The sequence below is a fragment of the Botrytis sinoallii genome, assembly GCF_014898435.1.
Source record: "Botrytis sinoallii strain Bc 23 chromosome Unknown BSIN_004, whole genome shotgun sequence".
NCBI lineage: Eukaryota > Fungi > Ascomycota > Leotiomycetes > Helotiales > Sclerotiniaceae > Botrytis > Botrytis sinoallii.
Genome location: NW_024066031.1, coordinates 583,609 through 601,900, shown reverse-complemented (window position 1 = coordinate 601,900; position 18,292 = coordinate 583,609). Strand labels below are relative to the sequence as shown.

The following is an 18,292-nucleotide window of genomic DNA, read 5'->3' as shown; positions in this document are numbered from 1 at the left end:
ATGAAAAAAGAGGAGCCACTCTTCAGAGTAGGGTGAAACTATACATTGAAAATACCAGAGTGACCTGATATCTTGGTATCGGAAAGAAACACTGATATGCTCTTGAATGTAAAGAAAAAGGATGAGAAAGAAATGATTTGAAAGCTTCTTATTACTTTTTATTATGACTTATTACAAACAGAAAAGTTAATTACTTGATTTAATGTTGTATATTCAAAAAGTATAAATATTTTTTCAGTATATCGCTTTTTGGTTGGTTTGATTCCTGGTAGAGCGGGGGCGGGGTAGCTTATGGGGGGGGTATTGATTTGACGGATATCTATCCGAGAACCCCCACGAAACAAACACAAAAATGGCAAGTGGACATGAACGTCGTACTTGTTCTGCCGTTGGTGTGAATTATGAGGGGTACCGATATTGGAGGGATCCATTTACATGGTGCTTTAAATGGTGAGTTTGGTAGGGGAAGGTTCAAAATGAAGACTTCAAATTTCCCCTTTTCAAGTTTAAGTAGCATTTGCTCAATTCTTGTGCTTCCCATTCTTCTTCTATTGTTCATTCCACATTGACAACATGCCTTCATTTGATGAACCAGTCGTGGCCTTTATCGGCCTTGGAGCTATGGGGATGGGCATGGCTACAAATCTCCTCAAAACATTCTCTGTCACTGGCTTCGATGTCTACGAACCCACGCTCGAGAAATTCAGATCCGCAGGCGGAAACACGGCTACCACGCCTCGATCTGCCGTCGCCAATGCAAGATACGTCGTGATCATGGTAGCGACAGCTGCGCAAACACTGTCGGTTCTTTTTGACGATGTCACTGGAGCTATCCACGAATTACAACCGAATGCTACGATCATACTAAGCTCCACCGCTTTCCCCGCACACGTACCGGAAGTCAGAGAATTACTTGACAATAAATACAACAGGAAAGATGTGGAATTGGTGGATGCACCTGTGTCTGGAGGTACGGGCCGAGCAGCCCTGGGTACGCTTGTGGTTCTCGCTTCTGGGCCGGAGAAATCGCTGGCAGCCGCGAAACCGGTATTGGCCGCCATGGCAGACCCATTACATATAATCCCTGGTGGTTTGGGGGCGGGTACCAAGGTTAAAATGGTACACCAAGCTCTCGCAGGTATACACATGATTATGGCATCAGAAGCAATGGGATTTGCTGCATTCTTGGGTCTTAACACCAAGCAGGCTTTTGACTATCTAATTAAATCATCTGGTGAAAGCTGGATGTTAGGAAATAGAGTACCGCATATGTTGGAGAATAATCTCCATCCGTTTTCGGCTTTAAACATTATCGTTAAAGATATGGGTATAGTGACAGCCGATGGCCGTAGAGTCAAATGTCCATTGTTCCTGTGCTCTGCAGCTGAGCAAGTATTGGCGTCCGGCGTACGTTCCGGATTTGGTCTAGACGATGATTCTGGCCTCGTCAGAGCTTTTACCCCCACCCGACCAAGTCTTGTCTTCGAACAGACTACAGTCTTTACTACAAGTGCGGATGACCCGAGATTGAAGCTAGTTGAAGATATACTAGCAGGTGTACATTTAGTCGCAGCAGTAGAAGCAATGGCTTTTGGTCAAGCTATAGGTCTAGACACAGGGATGCTATACGATGTAGTAAAAGGGGCAGCTGGAGCAAGCGCCATGTTTGTGGATAGAGTGCCAGCTTTGTTAAGTGGAAGGTGTACCTCGAATTCCTCTATTGATGATGTTATTGCTCGTCTAGTAAGTAACTTTCAAGAACCCCTTGCAATCATGCCATGTGAGTATATGGTGCTCACAATCAAACAGAATAAAGCAATCGAGGAAGCAAGCCGTCTGAGATACCCTTTACATCTCACAGCCACAGCACTACAGATATTACAATTGGCGAGAACTCGAGGTTCTGGTAATGAGCCTGATGTAGCAGCTGGGAGAGTATGGGATGGTATCGTCACATTTCCCATACCTGGCTTTGCATGAGGAGGTAGATTCGTCAAGGAGCGATATTTGAGCTTTGACGCTACAAATAGAAACCATTCTTCTTGGATACTGACATGGGGTATAGAATAAGTTTGGATGGCTGTAGATGTAGTCAAATTAACTTGCTTCATTGGCAAATATTACGCGGAAAATTCCCCGCAATTTATGCATCATCTCGTTCTTGCAGAAACTAGTAAATTTTGGCTCCTGCTGTGAGTTGTTTCAATTAAGTATATCTCCGAAAGTTAATTGTATCTCCAAATCTTCACAAACGTGGAAGCTTCAACTCGAAGAGAATGTGCAACTTAGAAATATGGAATGTCGTTGTTCTTGATACTATCGAGGTTCCAGATCTTTATGACATGTTTGTCCAATGTCTTCTACAACACGACTCAATACCACGATGCAAGGGCCCGTCCGTCCGCACACCCGAACCCCCCAAATGCTTTCCCACATCTAGTCTACCACCAAAAACGATAGATCATTATAGCTCAAGTGCTACTTCTAGTATAGTCTACTTTAAGTGTCTGGGCACATGGATCCAGGAACGGCTGGGGAATTATCGAATATGTTACGAGGGCGTGTTTTTGATGAGGGCCCGGGTCCGTGCGCAAGCACTTTTCACATCAAAAATCATCTACTTTAGAATTCAATATTAAATTTAATTAATATTATTATATATTTGAAATATTATAAATATATAGATTTTAATATAAAATCTTATAATATAATTTTAGAATTTATATAAAACTTTTCAATCTGATTAAAATCTATATGAAATTATTAGAACTTAAAATTATTATAAAAAATAATACTCATTTTAAGGATTGAAATTCTATATAAGATTTATCAATCAATATCTCATCAAACTCAACAAAATTAATATTGAGATAATTATTTATTAAATCTTTGAATATACTCTGAATTTCAAAGCTTTATAATAAATATTTGGATGATATTGTATTTATAAAAATAGGGAATAAAGCATAGTTTTGGTAAGGAAATTCGCTTAAATTTTATTCAGGCCCTTATCAAAAACAGGCCCTCGTATGTTTTGCGGCAATGCTACGGTAAGAATATCCTCCCGCGTCCTAGCTAGGCAACACGGAATCTAATTATGTGAGCTTGGCTTCGTCTCTTCTAAATGTGGTTTAGCGCTGTACGCAAGGACGTCTTGGATCTAGAGTGGATATTTTGGAGAGTCTTGGAATTGGTGCTAATTGTTCCTATAGCGGTACTTTCTCGGTTGTTGCTGCTCACTTTGATAATGGTTTGCTCGCCGTCGGAAAGCTATGTCGCTTATTGGTAGATTGGCACAGCTGTATTTCTAATCTTAATCCCGTGTGGAGAGGCTTAGTATGGGGATTCGGCTGCAAGTGGTTTTTCGTGCTCCTTGGCTATGGGTAATTCCATCGTATGATCTCATGCCTAGAAGTTGTCTTGGACGCGGAAATATGTCTATAACTTAAAGATCATTTCTCCTTTGATGTGCATTTATCTTGAGAACTGTACATGCCCATCTCGGTGTTCACAAAGATGCATTTCAAGTCTCTCTTATATGTTGCCGCTGCAATCCCTCTGAGTATTGCTGCCCCCACAACCGATGGCCCAGCAAAGAGAGCAGATGCTACATTCGATTATGTAGTTGTTGGCGGTGGAACCGCAGGGCTGACAATAGCCTCACGGTTATCCGAAGATCCGGGGACCACAGTAGCAGTAATTGAAGCTGGAACTTTCTACCAGGTAGGTACAAACAAACATCTTCATCACGAGACCATCCATGCATTTGCTAAACAGATTTAGATTACCAATCCCGCGCTCAGCTCAACGCCAGCTGGAGACTCTTTCTGGGCGGGCTCTAGTCCAGCTGATACCAATCCGCTCGTGGATTGGCAATTTGTGACGACGCCTCAAGCTGGTGCAGCGGGTCGCTCGATCTCGTATGCCCGAGGAAAATGTCTCGGTGGAAGTTCAGCGAGGAACTTCATGATCTATCAGCGTGGTACCACGCAGTCGTATCAGAAATGGGCCGATGCAGTGGATGATCAATCGTATACTTTTGATGGGCTCTTTCCCTTCTTTCAAAAGAGTGTTCGGTTCACTCCGCCGGGATCGAGTCGGGCATCCAATGCATCGGCAGAGTTTAGCGCTGTAAGTATATCTTATTCCTCACTCTCTTCGTGGAGAATACTGATTGAAATCTCTAGTCTGCATATTCGTCTTCGGGAGGACCGCTGGAGGTTTCGTATGCTAATTATGCACAACCTTTCTCGAGCTACATGGAGGGATCCCTAGGCGAAATTGGAATAAATGATATTCAAGATTTCAACACTGGGTCTCTCATGGGAAAACAGTATTGTAGTTCTACTATTGATCCTTCCAGCCAAACACGAGAGTCATCTCAAACAGCCTATTATGACTCTACAGTGCAGAAACGCTCAAATCTCAAAGTCTATTCACTCACCACGGCGCAAAAGATTCTCTTTGATAACGACAAGAAAGCTATCGGTGTCAAAGTCACATCACTCGGTTTCATCCCATACACAATCAATGCCCGGAAAGAAGTCATCATGTCAGCGGGCGCCTTTCAAAGTCCTCAACTTCTCATGCTCTCGGGAATCGGTCCCAAGGATACACTAGCGAAATGGAATATCCCAGCGATTTCCATCCTCGAGGGCGTGGGCCAAAATATGTGGGATCATATTTTCTTCGGTCCTACTTATCGCGTCAAAGTGCAGACATTAACTAGACTTGCCAACGATCTCATCTACACCGCCGCACAATTCATAGGTCCCTATCTAATCGAAAAAGTCGGCCCCTTGACCAACCCCATCTGCGATTACCTCGGCTGGGAAAAACTCCCCAGTTCCCTCCGCAACACTTTCTCCTCCTCCACCCTCAACGATCTCTCTCAATTTCCCCCCGATTGGCCCGAAATCGAATACCTCTCCGGCGCCGGCTACGTCGGCGATTTCGCCAGCCTCCCCACCACCCAACCCCGCGACGGCTACCAATACGCCACCATCCTCACCGCGCTCGTGGCGCCCCTCTCCCGCGGAACCGTCACCCTCGCCTCCACCTCCGCCTCGGACCTCCCCATCATCAACCCCTCCTGGCTTACCTCCCCCACCGACCAAGCCGTCGCCGTCGCCGCCTACAAACGCACGCGCGCCGCCTTCTCCTCGAAATTCATGGCCCCCGTGCTCATCGGACAGGAGTATTTCCCCGGCCCCTCCGTCTCCAGCGACGCGCAGATCCTCGAGACGATTCAGAAAACGCTGCATACGGTCTGGCACGCGGCGTGCACGTGTAAAATGGGGGTTCAGAGCGATCCCATGGCGGTGGTGGATAGCAAAGCGAGGGTTTTCGGCACCAAGGGCTTGCGAGTCGTGGATGCGAGCGCGTTTGCGATTTTGCCGCCCGGTCACCCGCAGAGTACGGTGTATGCGCTTGCGGAGAAGATTGCGGCGGGCATTAGGAATGGGGATTGATTGGAGTTTGGTTTGGTCATGGTGCTGGTGGAGTAAGGGCGCATGGCTTCACTTGATTGTTCACGAACTTTTTCATATCTGCTTCGTCTGTGTGCAAATGCTTATTCTAGACCTGTGTATCTTGCACGTCTGAGTAAAGTCTTAATTTTCATGTATGTATTTATTACCATAATTCTTTCTTTAGAACACGCATATCATAATATCCTATTCATTATCAAAGGGCAAACCATCCAAAATGTGCATCAACATCTTTTAGCAAAGGAAATTGCACGTCTGTTAATACTTCTCTACACATTACAGCAGTACCCAAAAATCCAGCATTCGATACGAAAAATCGAGATTGCTAAACTACTAATGATGGAGGAAAAGGACAGTAAATCAGAAGTGAATGCCAAGGAAACAATAACCTAGTATTGAGATCTATCAGGCAAAGAAAAATCATACAGATGTGTTCTGCATAAGCAGACACTTGACTGTTGTAATATAACCCCTATTTCTAATCCTGACGCAAGAGACAATTGAGTATGCAATAGTGTGTGAATATCTTTGTTCAAGTACATTGTGTGTTCTATTCGTCATATATATTCCGTATGTCCAAATGCTATTGTTTCAACGAAAACATCCACCGTGCTAAAAGTCAGGTATGCCGCTATAACTTGCTGTCTATCATCTCTTCGCATGTAAAAGCTTTCATGATTCTCTATTCTTCTTCATCTTCTATTGCCTGTTCTAATGGTTCTCCTGGCTTTGTGAATCTACCCGCTTATTAGTATACTTTCCTGAATCACCCTATGAAATATTGGTGAAAAACTTACTTATTAACTACTCTCTCAATCCCATCCAATCCCATTTTCAAGGTTTCCATAGTTGGACCGTAGGAAAATCTGACAAAATGGTGACAAGGACTGTCAAACAAATCTCTTCTCTTACTTGGGTTCAAGTCGAAAAAGATACCTGGGACGACAATGACACGCTCCTCAAGACATGCTTGGAAGAAGTTAAGACCGTCGGAAATTGCAGCCGGAAGTCCTTCAAGATCTGTAGTTTCATTAAGTTAGCATTTTTGTGCCCAAAGAATATTGGCGTTTGTTGATTCACCCAACCACAAGTAGAAGGTACTGTCAGGTACTTCCTTGATCTTGAAACCCATTTCACGAAGACGGCTGATAACATAATCACGCTTGTCACGGAAATGACTTTGCAGAGCCTTCATTTCCTCTCTAACCTTGTTAGGCTCAAGCATAGGAATGGCAGCCTCTTGGAAAGGAACATTGGCACCACCATCAAGGTATGAACCACATGAGCCAATGGCTTTGATAAATTCCTATTTCACCATTAGTAAGGCTAGCGATGTTTGGGAGATAGAGAGTAAAACAAACCTTTGGTCCAACAATCCACGCAATTCTCCATCCAGGTAATCTGAAGCGCTTGGTGAGACCATCAATGATCAAAACATCATCTTCATCGACATTTCCAACATTCTCAGCGGCACTGATTGTGGTACCATCGCAATTACTAGTGTAGTTATAGCCTCCATAGAACTCATCCATAATGAGAGTGGCTCTGTCTCTGCAGATATCTTGAATTTCAGCAAGCTCAGGGTTCTTGACAACCTTTCCGGTAGGATTTCTAGGATTTGAAGTCAAGATAACTGAGGTACCACGACAAATCTCCTCCTCAATTTTGTTAGGGTGAATGTGGTAACCGTCTTCTCCAGAGAGAGGAGATGGAATTGCCGCAAACTAATCGAAGTAAGCTTTCAAGTATTCTTTCCACCAATTGGAAAAAGGGGGTAGGGAGGTGACTTACGTTCTTGAATAGTGACAACATCTCATTGTATGCAGTATAATCAGGAATGAAAAAGCCCAAGTAAGCATTATTCAATACTGCAGCAATTCTGATCAATCCAGCACGACCACCTGGAACAATGCACACATTTTCCCAAGTATATTGACTTTCTTTGCCCTCTCTGTGATGTACATTGTACAAGTTTGCAACGGCAGCTCTTAAACTCTTAATACCAGCTGTAGGACCGTACTCTCTGCCTGCCATTGTAATATCGATGCTCTCGGGACGCTTGAAACTACCAGCGATTTCGTCGTCGACTTCAGGAGCTCCCTGTCCCAGGTTTGCCCATTTCTCAGGTTCCTCAGCAAATCCATGCTCATAAGCTCTTTCAGTACACCAGACTACACCAGTAGAGGCACGGGTTGGATCAAGTCCTGCGTGAGTTTTGTGGCCTTCGTGGGCATTGCGAAATTGCTTGTGAATCTTGGAGTCCATTTCTTCGTCCATGGTCAGCTAAGCTCTAAGAAGCGAGTGAATAAACAGTGCGACCTCCTCTACATGCATAGAGGGACCTGAATATGATAGTACATAGACATCTTTTACAATTTCTGCCCCGCAATCCCCGGCATTTTTTGAACCTCCCCCGAAATTGTGCCGTTCAAAAAGAGCTACTGCTCTAGAAGAAGATGGCTATATCTCAGAGAGATGCTATTGCTCTCCGGGATTATAGATGGTTTCTGTAAGAAACGTCGAGAAATAAAGTGAAGAACTTACCATTGGCAGAAGGATCATGTGTAGAGAATCTTCTGTTTGGCTTGGACGACAATCTTGGAGCTCCAGTGGACCTATTCATGGAAAACTTTCTGTTGTTAAACGCCATGTTGTCTATTGTTTCTTCTTTTTCTGATATGGTGTTGTATGTGATTTAATCAAAGGTCGAAAGCTCTCCTGTAATCTTATAAACAGCGAGGATGTATTCGTATGTACAAGCTAGTACAAGGCTGAGGTGAAGTGAATGATTAAGAATGGTTAAGAATGACTGAACGGCACCGTTCTTCTCTCTCTTTCAGCAAAATGGAGGAAAACCAGGTCTTAAGAACAAGAGCGGAGAAAGGAGACGGAAAGTGGGGTGTACAGTTCAGTTGGAGAGAAGATGGAGCAAGTGTATATAAAAAAGGATCAGAGTAATAAAAATTGGGTTGATTGGGTTCTCAATTCTGCCGTTATGTGCAACTCTGACCAAAAAATTAGTGGTCGCGGGGCGATGAACAGGGGATACAAGGGAAAAGCTTGTTTTCTTCCGCCTTATCGATTACGCAGCACAACCCGAAAAGATTTGAGAATGAGCCATTTCTGTGGAATATCGGTGTAGATAACGTACCCAGGGAGCTGTTCCCCCATACACCGGTCTTCATATACGATGTAATGCATTGCAACAAATCGCAAACAACAATGCAATCAATGAATGTCTCACTTATGACATACGAATTTAATATAAAATCTGCCGTCTTCAATCCAGGCCAGGTACCCTCTCTCGCCTCTCTCGAGCCTCTGCAGGATTACTCCACTGTTAAAGCCCCCGAAGCCCCCCCACCGAGACTAAAAGATTTAGAATGATTGGTGCCACCAACAAATATATCCACCCTGATGCTGCATCACGAGCCCGGGATTCTTTGGTATCTGGAATCTGGAATCTGAATACGACCTAAAGGCTAGTCACGTCCTGCAAAGCGTAGCGAATCGCTTAGTGTAAATATCGCGTGCAAAGGCGATCGTCACCGTTGGAGGAAGGCAAAAAGCTGCCCCTTCATCAACCTTCTTATAAATTTAGAGTCATCAATAACTTATATTGAAATTGAAACAGGTATGGTAAACTACATTTTGATTCTACAGGTGGATCTACGAGGATGAAAAAAGAAACTACTAAAGACAAGGAACTATTCGACTCTTAAGAAATATCAGCTGCTGAAGCATCATCCTCCAGCATTTGCTTGAAGGAGAATGGCTCAAAAGGTATGCCATCTCCCATGAAATGCTTGCTCATAGCTTCGACCCAATGCAAACGTAGACTGTGCAACATGGCACTAGTACCTTCCATAACAACCAATACGGCAATTGTGAGGAAAAACCATGCGGTGAATGTTACCACGACCATGAAGACACCTGCAACACCGGTCATATGAAGACCAATGGAAAGGGTCATATCCCACAACACAACGGAAAGTTGTTGATGTGCAAGGGACAATGCCCATAGACGAAGGTATGAGGCGGTGTGAGACACACAATTCAAGCAGAATTCTAGGCAATGTTAGTAACGATCAAACTATGAGAGTAAGAATCCATACCAATTGTATGAATAACCTGATGAATCATGACTTCAGAAAACTCAAATTCTTCATGTTCTTCATCTCCAATATCTTGTGTGATCATAGCGACACCTTCACCTTCGCTATTCATACTTATTCTACCGTCCAAAGTGTGGTCATCATCATCGTCGCCATCAAGTGCGCTAACTCGGGATGTTTCACCAATGCCTCTGTAACCTCTTCCTCGTGCTTTGTTGTGTTCCCATCGAAGATAGAATGGCTTGAGTAGTAGTAAAATTGGCACTTGGACGACGGCAATGAGAACAAGGCAGATTTGAACAAATCCTTGGCCAGAGTAAAGCTGCTCTTCAATAGTTCCGGGCGACAAGAACATGTAAATCAACATATTCAATAGACCTGGAGGCGATTCGCCAATAGCCTGCCAGTCTATTGACCATTTGTAGACAATGGCAAATACAAGGTAACCAAAAATAGCTTGGAAGAAAATCATGCCTGGGACAAACACGCCCCAGATATCAATAGGAGTCTTGAAGTGACGGGCATTGATATAGGACAAGCACAATGAGTAAGTCATATGGCACCAACCCATCAAGATACTCAACTTCATCTTGTAACTGTTGGTAAACAGAAGGTCGTTTTCCGTATCATGCCACATCCAGTCGAGACCGAAAGGATATCGGTATCCTGTTGGCTCTCTAAGATGAGCCTCAATAGAGTCAGGGTAATTCTCTGACCAAGCCCAAGCACTTGGAAAGAATGAGAACGACTTGGAGAATACATCATTGTAGATAAGACCAGTGTACATAGAGAAGATACCCATCATTAACATGATGTATCGACCATAGAAAGCCATTGAGAAAAGTTCATCGCGAACTTTCTTCAATGATTTCTCCCAATAGATCATAGCAGAAGCTGCGCAAACCATGATAACACCATGTCCGAAATCACCAAACATGACGGCGAAAAGGAATGGGAAAGTGACGATGGTTGGGAGACCAGGATTGACTTCTTGGTACTTTGCTGTACCATAAGCATTGATAATCGTTTGGAAGCCTTCCGTGAATTTGTTAGTCTTCTGGTAGGTCGGAGGAGTTTTGTTCGTCCTAATCTCATTGATAATCGAGGGCACAGAAAGGCCTGCTCTATTGTTGACATCGTGAAGAGTTGATTTGATCAAAGGCAAAGAATTGGAGGGGCACCAAGCCTCAGCAATCAAAGTCTTCCTTGCATGATCGTACGAGAAAAGATTCAGCGTTTGGTAGACAGCCTTCTCTTTCTTGATAATAACCATCCAGGCAGCCAAGCTCCGTGCAATTTGAGTGAGTTCAGCGTCAAGCGTTTGCTTTGTGTTACGAAGAACGCTACCAAGATCGCCCAAACGAGTATTGACCTCATGAATCTGGTCCCTACGAAGATCGCTATTCTCATCCACGCTGTAAAGATCCGCACCAAGAGACTCCGAGATCTTTCTAATCTTAGCGATAAGCTCCTTTCCATGTGCGAAAATGACAAAGACGTTTTTGTTGATGGCCTCGTTATTTGTGGGATCAACAATAGGTTCTGAGATCTCCGATTGATTCATGTAAAGATTACCTCGAAGGGTTCTCCATAAGATACGCTCGAATGCTGCAATACGATCCCGGGGAATGACACCGGACACGAACCCAATATTCATACCAGAAAACGACCGCTCGGCGTCCCCATTTTGGTGCGATTGTTCTATATCTTGCAGGAGGGGAGCATCGTCGTTGTCGGTGGAAGCTCTAATTTCATCCACATTTCCGTGAGCTCTATCGAAGAAAGACCCAGCCTCTCTTAAAACCCATCTCCATTCAGTAAGCTCTACCTCACGCTTCTTCAAAGTTTCATAGCTGTCATTCAATGATGCAATTCGTTGCTCGAGGCTCTGGCTGCGATCGGAAAGCTCGTCGATTTCGGTGGCGGAAGGAGCGGCTAGAGTTTCGATATCAAGGTCTAGCTTTCTAAGAGGGATTCCTGCTTTATCCATTTGGGTGTGAAAGTATCCTAACTTTCAATTAGTATCGATGAAACAAGAGATGGAGGTTGGCACATACGAAGCTGTCTTTCAACATTATCGAGTCGTCTTATCTCCTGAGTGAAAGTCCGTTGAAAAGCAGTGACGTCGGAGTTGAGCTGCGAAATCCATTAGTATTTCATCATAATCTGATAAACTTGAGACATACATCTCGAAACTGTATCTGCCCGAGCTCTCCCAATGCGTTTACAATCTCGCGTCCAATTTCGTTGGCGATGTAGAGTTGGACCAAACTCATGTCCGCCGAGCGGAACATGGTGTCCTGCGACGGTGCCATAATGAGAAGCTTGGGAGTGATCCCTAGATTCTGTTTTGGCAATTATGTGAAGCTTCCCAAGCAAGTTGAGGTAGGTTTGTAGGATTGATTTTGAGATTGTAAAATGTTGGAAGATGCAAGCACATCGTTACCGATATTAAGCTTCGATACCTAGCGCCCGACAATGTCCTGAGCTAGTCTATCACGTGATAATACACAGCCATTTCAATTCGCAATCCAACATATGGATTCTCTAACCTTTTCATGATCTGGACTGTGTATATAACATCTGGCCAAGTCTCTCGATACTCGATACAACTATATAATACCTACTTGAGATTCCTTTTGCAAGAAATGGCAAATTCCCCGGGTTTATAAACATCAACAAAGTCGTTTTGTTTTAAACAAACGAGACAATTCTTTCTATGCCATAATCTCTACTGTTGTTATTACCGTTCTTGTCATAATCGTCATTATCTACGTATGTATATCTTAACCCTGCACCCATTTTCTAAAAGGCTCAAATTGGACCTGCGTGCAAGCAAAGAAAAACATTACGAGAATTCGATCAACGGTGGATGAACCACAGAGCAATGGTACAGAATCTACGAGCGATCAGAGCACCGATGACTGTTGTGTATTTGTGACCAAGTAATCAATAATTTGCCGTAGAATAGGGATACGTCAAAACTATCAGTGTTATGACAAGCAAGGTATTCACGTTGACAAAGCAATCTTGTTGGTTGCAGATAGTCCTATAAATTGCATGGTCAGTTCGAAGATCGACGGCATATTGCTTCTGTGTACGGATCCAATAGTGCCGTGTTTGTCAAGCATTCAATCATTATTGAGCATTGGCGATGGTATCCCAGAGCCATTTTTTGAAATGCATCAGTAATTCGGGCATCGTTTCCTTTTCCCAGTAGATTTTCAGGCGGTTTCTGGAGCCTACCTACCTTATGATAGTGATTGATGCAATGCTCATTGCCAAACCAAGGCTTTAGATGTACACATGAAGTATCCCTATCCCTCGTTGTTGTCGTGGGTATAGATTCCACCCGCTAAGTAATTCCATCTTGCTGGGGCCGACGTAAAAGCTAGAAGGGCAATCGGGAGTAATTCGAAGCTGGAGTTGCTGAAGACTGGGTACACATTGAGTCCCATGGTAAGAAACCAGCCACAGCTTGACCCAAGTCCCGAATGTTGTAGGCATGACATGGCATAACATACCCAAAACTCATTGCTTCTTGCTGGGGGGTATGTATATCAAGAATGAGAGTTCCTCCACTACCAAAGCCTCCCAGAATAATGACGAATGCCAAAGAGTTCCACGAGAGTAATGCGCGTGATCCGATGCACGCTCGTGCACAGATGAAAAGCAAAGCGTTTCAAGCAAATCGCAGACCAAAGATATTTGCAATCAGGCCCTAGTATAGAGGCTCTTATAAACATACATCGTACTAACATACACTGCACTGCACTGCGATTGTCAACGCGCAGGAGTATGCAGGACTAAAGTTGTAGGCGGCATGCACAGCAATGGACTGCAAAAGGTAAGAGCAAATAATCGACAGTATGGCTGAATATCAGATAGCTTCTCGTGGTGACTGTGATTTTCTCACCTACAAACCCAAAAGTTCTTGAGTTTGTGTTGTTGCCGAACTTTAAGTAGGTGTATGGTAGCACGGTAGCAGATACTGTAGTTATGGTTCGACTTGGAGTAGACGTGATCAACTCCAAATTCTTAAAATAGCAGCATTCGGTGCCAGATGCGAAAGCTTTTTAAACATTTTCAATAACGACGATAGGTAGTAATAAAGCTCTTGCTTGTCTTTGATTCCGTGGTTGTTTTATATACTTCCTCCGTTCGTACATAATAAGTAATATGTATGTACTCGTAGCTAAAATAAGAAGAGGAACTCGCTAATCTCAGTACCTGCCTCGAGCATACAAAGGCTCGGCAGGTACGTACGAGCGTACTTTGTCCTTGTCCATGTCCCTTAATAACGAATAACGGCCCACTTCCAATTTCCAATTTCTCTTTCATCGCAATTTTATCATTACACTGTAACTGTAATCTTATTACATTCAAACATCAACATCATCATTCAGTCTTACCTCCAAATTACATATCAACAAGCTGCTTACCTTTCAAGATCGATATTGTTCATTCGTCGCATCTCACAAGCGTTCCCTTTTCTTGCAAGGAGGAGAGTATTCATTACACCATACATGATCGCTCCATACATATAGTTGCATAGCATACTTAAGGTGGATAAGCCCCTCTTCTGTCAAGACCTGCAGGGAGCTTAATGCCCAAACAGACAATGTCGTCAATATGAAGCTGGATTTTCTAAAGCTGGGTACTTGGAAGCCGGGTACTTGGACGCTGGGCTCTGTCGCCTATGTTTCGACTTTTGTCATCCTCTACGGTGTAATTGGAGGTCTACTCTTCGTTACTCCTCTCGATACCGTCGTCCAAGCCAGAGCGAATCATCAATTGTACAATGGCTTTGTAATCCTTATATGCTATGGTGTCACTCTAGTTTCGGCCTTCGTGCTCTTCGCGACGCGGATCTACACAAACAAGGAAATCATAAAAGCGATACCGAAAACATGGATACCGATCGAAGAAGGCGACGTCGAGAAAAAAGTTCGAAAAATGATTGTGGCGAGCCTGGCGAGAAGTGCTACACTAGCATGGGATTCACGACCACGAATAGATCAGCATGCGACCACACTAGTATCGACGCAAGACACACTAGGTGAAGCGACAATCGCTGCTGAGAATAGTCGCTCTGCGAGGGAAATGGACGAGAAAGGGTCTCATGGATCTACAACTGGTATATCTACAAAAGAACCCGTTTGGGGTCAAATTTCCCATGATGGATGGTCTTCTCCAACCGCCGCGGTTCTGCCAAATTTACAGTACATCACTGTAATTCTCGAGTTACCTCATTTAATCGAAGCAAAGGCCGTATCTTTAGCACCCCCTGACCCACAATCGACGTCTCGGCCGCCCATGCCTGATCTCAGAGCAGTGGATGTCCTTCAACGACCTGCGGCGATGTGTTTGCGCGACTACATCGGTCACCTATCTGGATTTGGCGTTGTCAACGATTCCTCGATCGCCACATCTTTTCTGACAGCCTACGAGTACGCTCGATTTTCCTCCAACGCCATCAGCGAAGTCGAATTTCGCGATCTGATGAAATATTTCGCAGAACTTCTTCGCGGTATGGAACCACTCAGTCCTGCGATAATGATGAGTCTAGCTATCGACGACCAGGACAGCGATATTGACGGCGATGCGTCATCTAGTCCCACTCCCATCACGCCACAAAGTCGTTCCCTCGCATCATCCTCGAGGAGTGTTAGTATACGTAGTGGCAGTGAAGGAACCATCCGAACAGCACGTTCTCATAGACTTGGTACGGATCATACAACGCCGAATCGGTCACATGCTGGTACAGCTTTTGTTGCTCCCCGAAGCATAAGGCCTAAACTACCTGGATCGCAAAGACGGGCCAGGGGCTTTTATACTAGTAGCAGCTCAAGTTCCAGTTCTAGTATGAGATCTATAAGCCAAACAAGTGTGATCAAGCTGAGCAAAGTTCAGACTGGAGAGTCATTACCTTATGAGTTAAATATACCCCGGGTGCGCTGATATATCGGTCGCCTTTTCCTTATATTTTTTGAATCGTTCTTAGCGTTGGAGTACGGGCTGGAACAAATGGTCTACAACAGGCATGGAAAACGTCTAGATATATTCCTCTAATCTTCAATGATAATGTACAATTACTGAATCACTCCATGCGAGCTCTCCAATTTGTCTCCGCCTATTTCAACGTCTTCCTCAATCTGACCCTCACAGTAGAAAGCCTGTCATTTCTCCCGCATAGAAGCTAGATCCTCGTGGGATATGGAGAGGATATCATGAGCACTCCCACTACTCATCTCCGATTTCGATCAGAAGACTTCTGAGCAGATGGCGATTAAATGCAGAACAGCATTGTCGGAGTTGCAAATGATTGGTTGATGTACCGCGCGCCCGCTGAATCACCGAGTACGAGTTTAGTCGAATCTATTTTCAAATGTATCTCAGCCTCAAAAGCACACCAGCAATTATTATCTTCTGTCGATCTGGCTTCAGGTGCTGGTCGTGTTTAGATAATCCGCAGCTTTGGTGCTCAACGGCCTTGCATTGCGCCTGCATGACGAAGCTTACAAACAAAGCCACGTTAATGTGAAATCAAACAGGACATTTCTATTGGAGGAGAAGCTTCGCTATGGAGGCAGAAGGACAATGTCGTGCTGCCTTGGGAACACGTGGGGTTAGGGGTATTTCTTGTTCCCCGCGAAAGTTCGTGCCAGCTGAAGGCAGTAATCCCGGATCCGTGGAGGCAACCCCCCGATGTCCCGAGTGTAGTCAGCCTTATTGCTAACCATAGCTGTATGCATAATTGATGATATGGAGAGACCAGAAGCTATCACTCGTTGGGTGTTCTTGGCCGACGTTTCATGTGGGTGGTAATCGTGTTGCTTGGGGCAATGAAGGGGTAAAACGTGGTGCAGTCGCAGTCGTATTCGATGATCTTCTGCAACCATGAAAGAAACATGGCAGCCATGTGGATTGAAAGTATTATTGTATATCCGAACACTCTAAACAAGTTTCAACCAGTTTCCGATAGGCTGCTAATTCGGCCCTTCTTCTAAATCCATCAGCACCGTTAATTTTCCTAGGGTCATAACATACATTCATCCCAACTTTCTACGCCTCTTTCCCGCGCCTGCATTTTAGTGCCATGCCGGATTTATTGAGAGACGTGGCTCCAGGTATCATCGTAGCGTTCGAGATACTGTCTCATGTTGGCTTTATGGGCATCCATACTTTTCTTTGCTGACCAATGTTCGTATCCCGGGTTAGGATTTATAGGGTCTGCGGCGTATCTTGACGCTCTTTCAGATGAGTAATATCCTTCATCAATGGGTTGCGAGGGGGAAGTGTCTTGTGTTTCGTGGTCAGGCGAACTGGGTTTCGTTCTCGATTGCGATTCCACTTTCTCCTTAGAGGTCTTGGAATGAGAGCTGCGTTGAGAAATGGAGATTGTTAGTGAGTAACTCTCCTGTTATCTGGTTCAACTAATTTGAGGGAACGAACCTTTTGACAGATGGATGGTTGGTTTTGGTAGACCAAGTATCGGAGTGAGCCATTGTACAGGGTGGAAGGCTTAACAGAGCTTATGGGTTCAAGCACGTGAATAAAGACAGGACTTTAATAGTCGAAGTGTTTGTGTATTCTTCAGGACTGGTTGTGAATCAAGTATGGATGGCAAGAAAAAGTGTCTCAATGAAGTGGGAAACGATCAGAATTTATGCACTCCAGAGCCTCATAGCAAGAACAAATTAATACCTTTCATGGGTTGCAAAAACTCCATACAACCAGACCAGACTGAGTCGTGCATCGAATATCTGTAAGCAAAAACAAGATAGTTGGTATCTCACGCACAAGAACTCATTTTGAACCCCAAGTTAAGCATGCATGGTAGATTGATGATGAAACCAGTACTGAGCTCAAGGATTATTGTGGGGTCGGCATGTTAAACAGCCCTCAAGTGAGTGATGGAGAGTCGAAGTAATGAACCCTTTTACTCAAATAGACCGTTGAAGGTTCCTCGCATCAACAGCCAGGGTCTAAATAGAGACCGGAGATTGAAAGTCCCCTGACCTCGACATTACTTGCAGTAGTAGTCTCCGAGAACAGATTCCAGAAAGCTTCAGAAGATTCAGCGCTCACCAGATCTTTTCGGAAACGACTTCCTACTTCGGTATTGCGAAAGGTGGTTTTCCAATGTTCTTTACACGGGTCAGATCTTCGAATGTATTGACGCATGTCGTTCAACCAATCATCTCATAAAACAACCCTGCTATATAAATGGCGTATCTATCGATCCGTGCTACTACGGCGTCTCTACCGATGTATGTCAGGTACCGCAGTTTCTAGAAGCCTTCCACGCTTTATGTCTGGATGCGTCGCCCACTAGGACACACATCATCAAATTCTCTTTAATAAATCTCCTTGCCAGAGGATAGAAATTCGATTAATGAACCATCGCAATATTCGGCTTGGTTGGTGTTTCCATGCACATTGGGTTTGACTTCTACAATGATGCTGAGTTCACTTCTTTTTGGGAAAGGCCAAAATTTACCAACTTTTCGAGTATCAACACCAAGTCTATACGAACTCTGCATCATCAAAGGATACCAACTGCAGCACCCAACCCTGGCCATCAAACGTCCTCAAATCGTACGTACCTACAGCAAACGAAAGCCGACTCCTACATGTGCATGTGCATGTGCATAGATAAGCGACTGGGGTAGTGTTCTTTTTATT

At 44.2% G+C, this 18,292-nt stretch overlaps 6 protein-coding genes across 6 annotated transcripts; 3 read left to right on the top strand and 3 right to left on the bottom strand.

Moving 5' to 3' along the window:
- Window positions 1-573: 573 nt before the first annotated feature.
- Window positions 574-1,980, top strand: EAF02_002686 (uncharacterized protein; the record flags this gene model as incomplete). The annotated part of the gene is made up of 2 exons (XM_038898734.1): window positions 574-1,743; window positions 1,810-1,980. 2 exons carry the CDS (start codon window positions 574-576, stop codon window positions 1,978-1,980), a joined length of 1,341 nt encoding a protein of 446 aa, XP_038761022.1.
- A 1,536-nt stretch (window positions 1,981-3,516) lies between these two features.
- On the top strand, window positions 3,517-5,471 carry EAF02_002685 (uncharacterized protein; the record flags this gene model as incomplete). The annotated part of the gene is made up of 3 exons (XM_038898733.1): window positions 3,517-3,723; window positions 3,784-4,131; window positions 4,188-5,471. 3 exons carry the CDS (start codon window positions 3,517-3,519, stop codon window positions 5,469-5,471), a joined length of 1,839 nt encoding a protein of 612 aa, XP_038761021.1.
- A 700-nt stretch (window positions 5,472-6,171) lies between these two features.
- EAF02_002684 (uncharacterized protein) lies at window positions 6,172-8,139 on the bottom strand (the record flags this gene model as incomplete). The annotated part of the gene is made up of 6 exons (XM_038898732.1): window positions 6,172-6,226; window positions 6,287-6,509; window positions 6,570-6,795; window positions 6,851-7,213; window positions 7,281-7,756; window positions 8,034-8,139. The coding sequence occupies 6 exons, from the start codon at window positions 8,137-8,139 to the stop codon at window positions 6,172-6,174; spliced, it is 1,449 nt and encodes a 482-aa protein (XP_038761020.1).
- Window positions 8,140-9,207: 1,068 nt separating this feature from the next.
- EAF02_002683 (uncharacterized protein) lies at window positions 9,208-11,919 on the bottom strand (the record flags this gene model as incomplete). The annotated part of the gene is made up of 4 exons (XM_038898731.1): window positions 9,208-9,557; window positions 9,605-11,611; window positions 11,662-11,740; window positions 11,791-11,919. The coding sequence occupies 4 exons, from the start codon at window positions 11,917-11,919 to the stop codon at window positions 9,208-9,210; spliced, it is 2,565 nt and encodes an 854-aa protein (XP_038761019.1).
- Window positions 11,920-14,236: 2,317 nt separating this feature from the next.
- Window positions 14,237-15,565, top strand: EAF02_002682 (uncharacterized protein; the record flags this gene model as incomplete). The annotated part of the gene is made up of 1 exon (XM_038898730.1): window positions 14,237-15,565. One exon carries the CDS (start codon window positions 14,237-14,239, stop codon window positions 15,563-15,565), a length of 1,329 nt encoding a protein of 442 aa, XP_038761018.1.
- A 1,147-nt stretch (window positions 15,566-16,712) lies between these two features.
- EAF02_002681 (uncharacterized protein) lies at window positions 16,713-17,112 on the bottom strand (the record flags this gene model as incomplete). Its single annotated transcript, XM_038898729.1, has 2 exons — window positions 16,713-16,986; window positions 17,060-17,112. The coding sequence occupies 2 exons, from the start codon at window positions 17,110-17,112 to the stop codon at window positions 16,713-16,715; spliced, it is 327 nt and encodes a 108-aa protein (XP_038761017.1).
- Window positions 17,113-18,292: the final 1,180 nt, after the last annotated feature.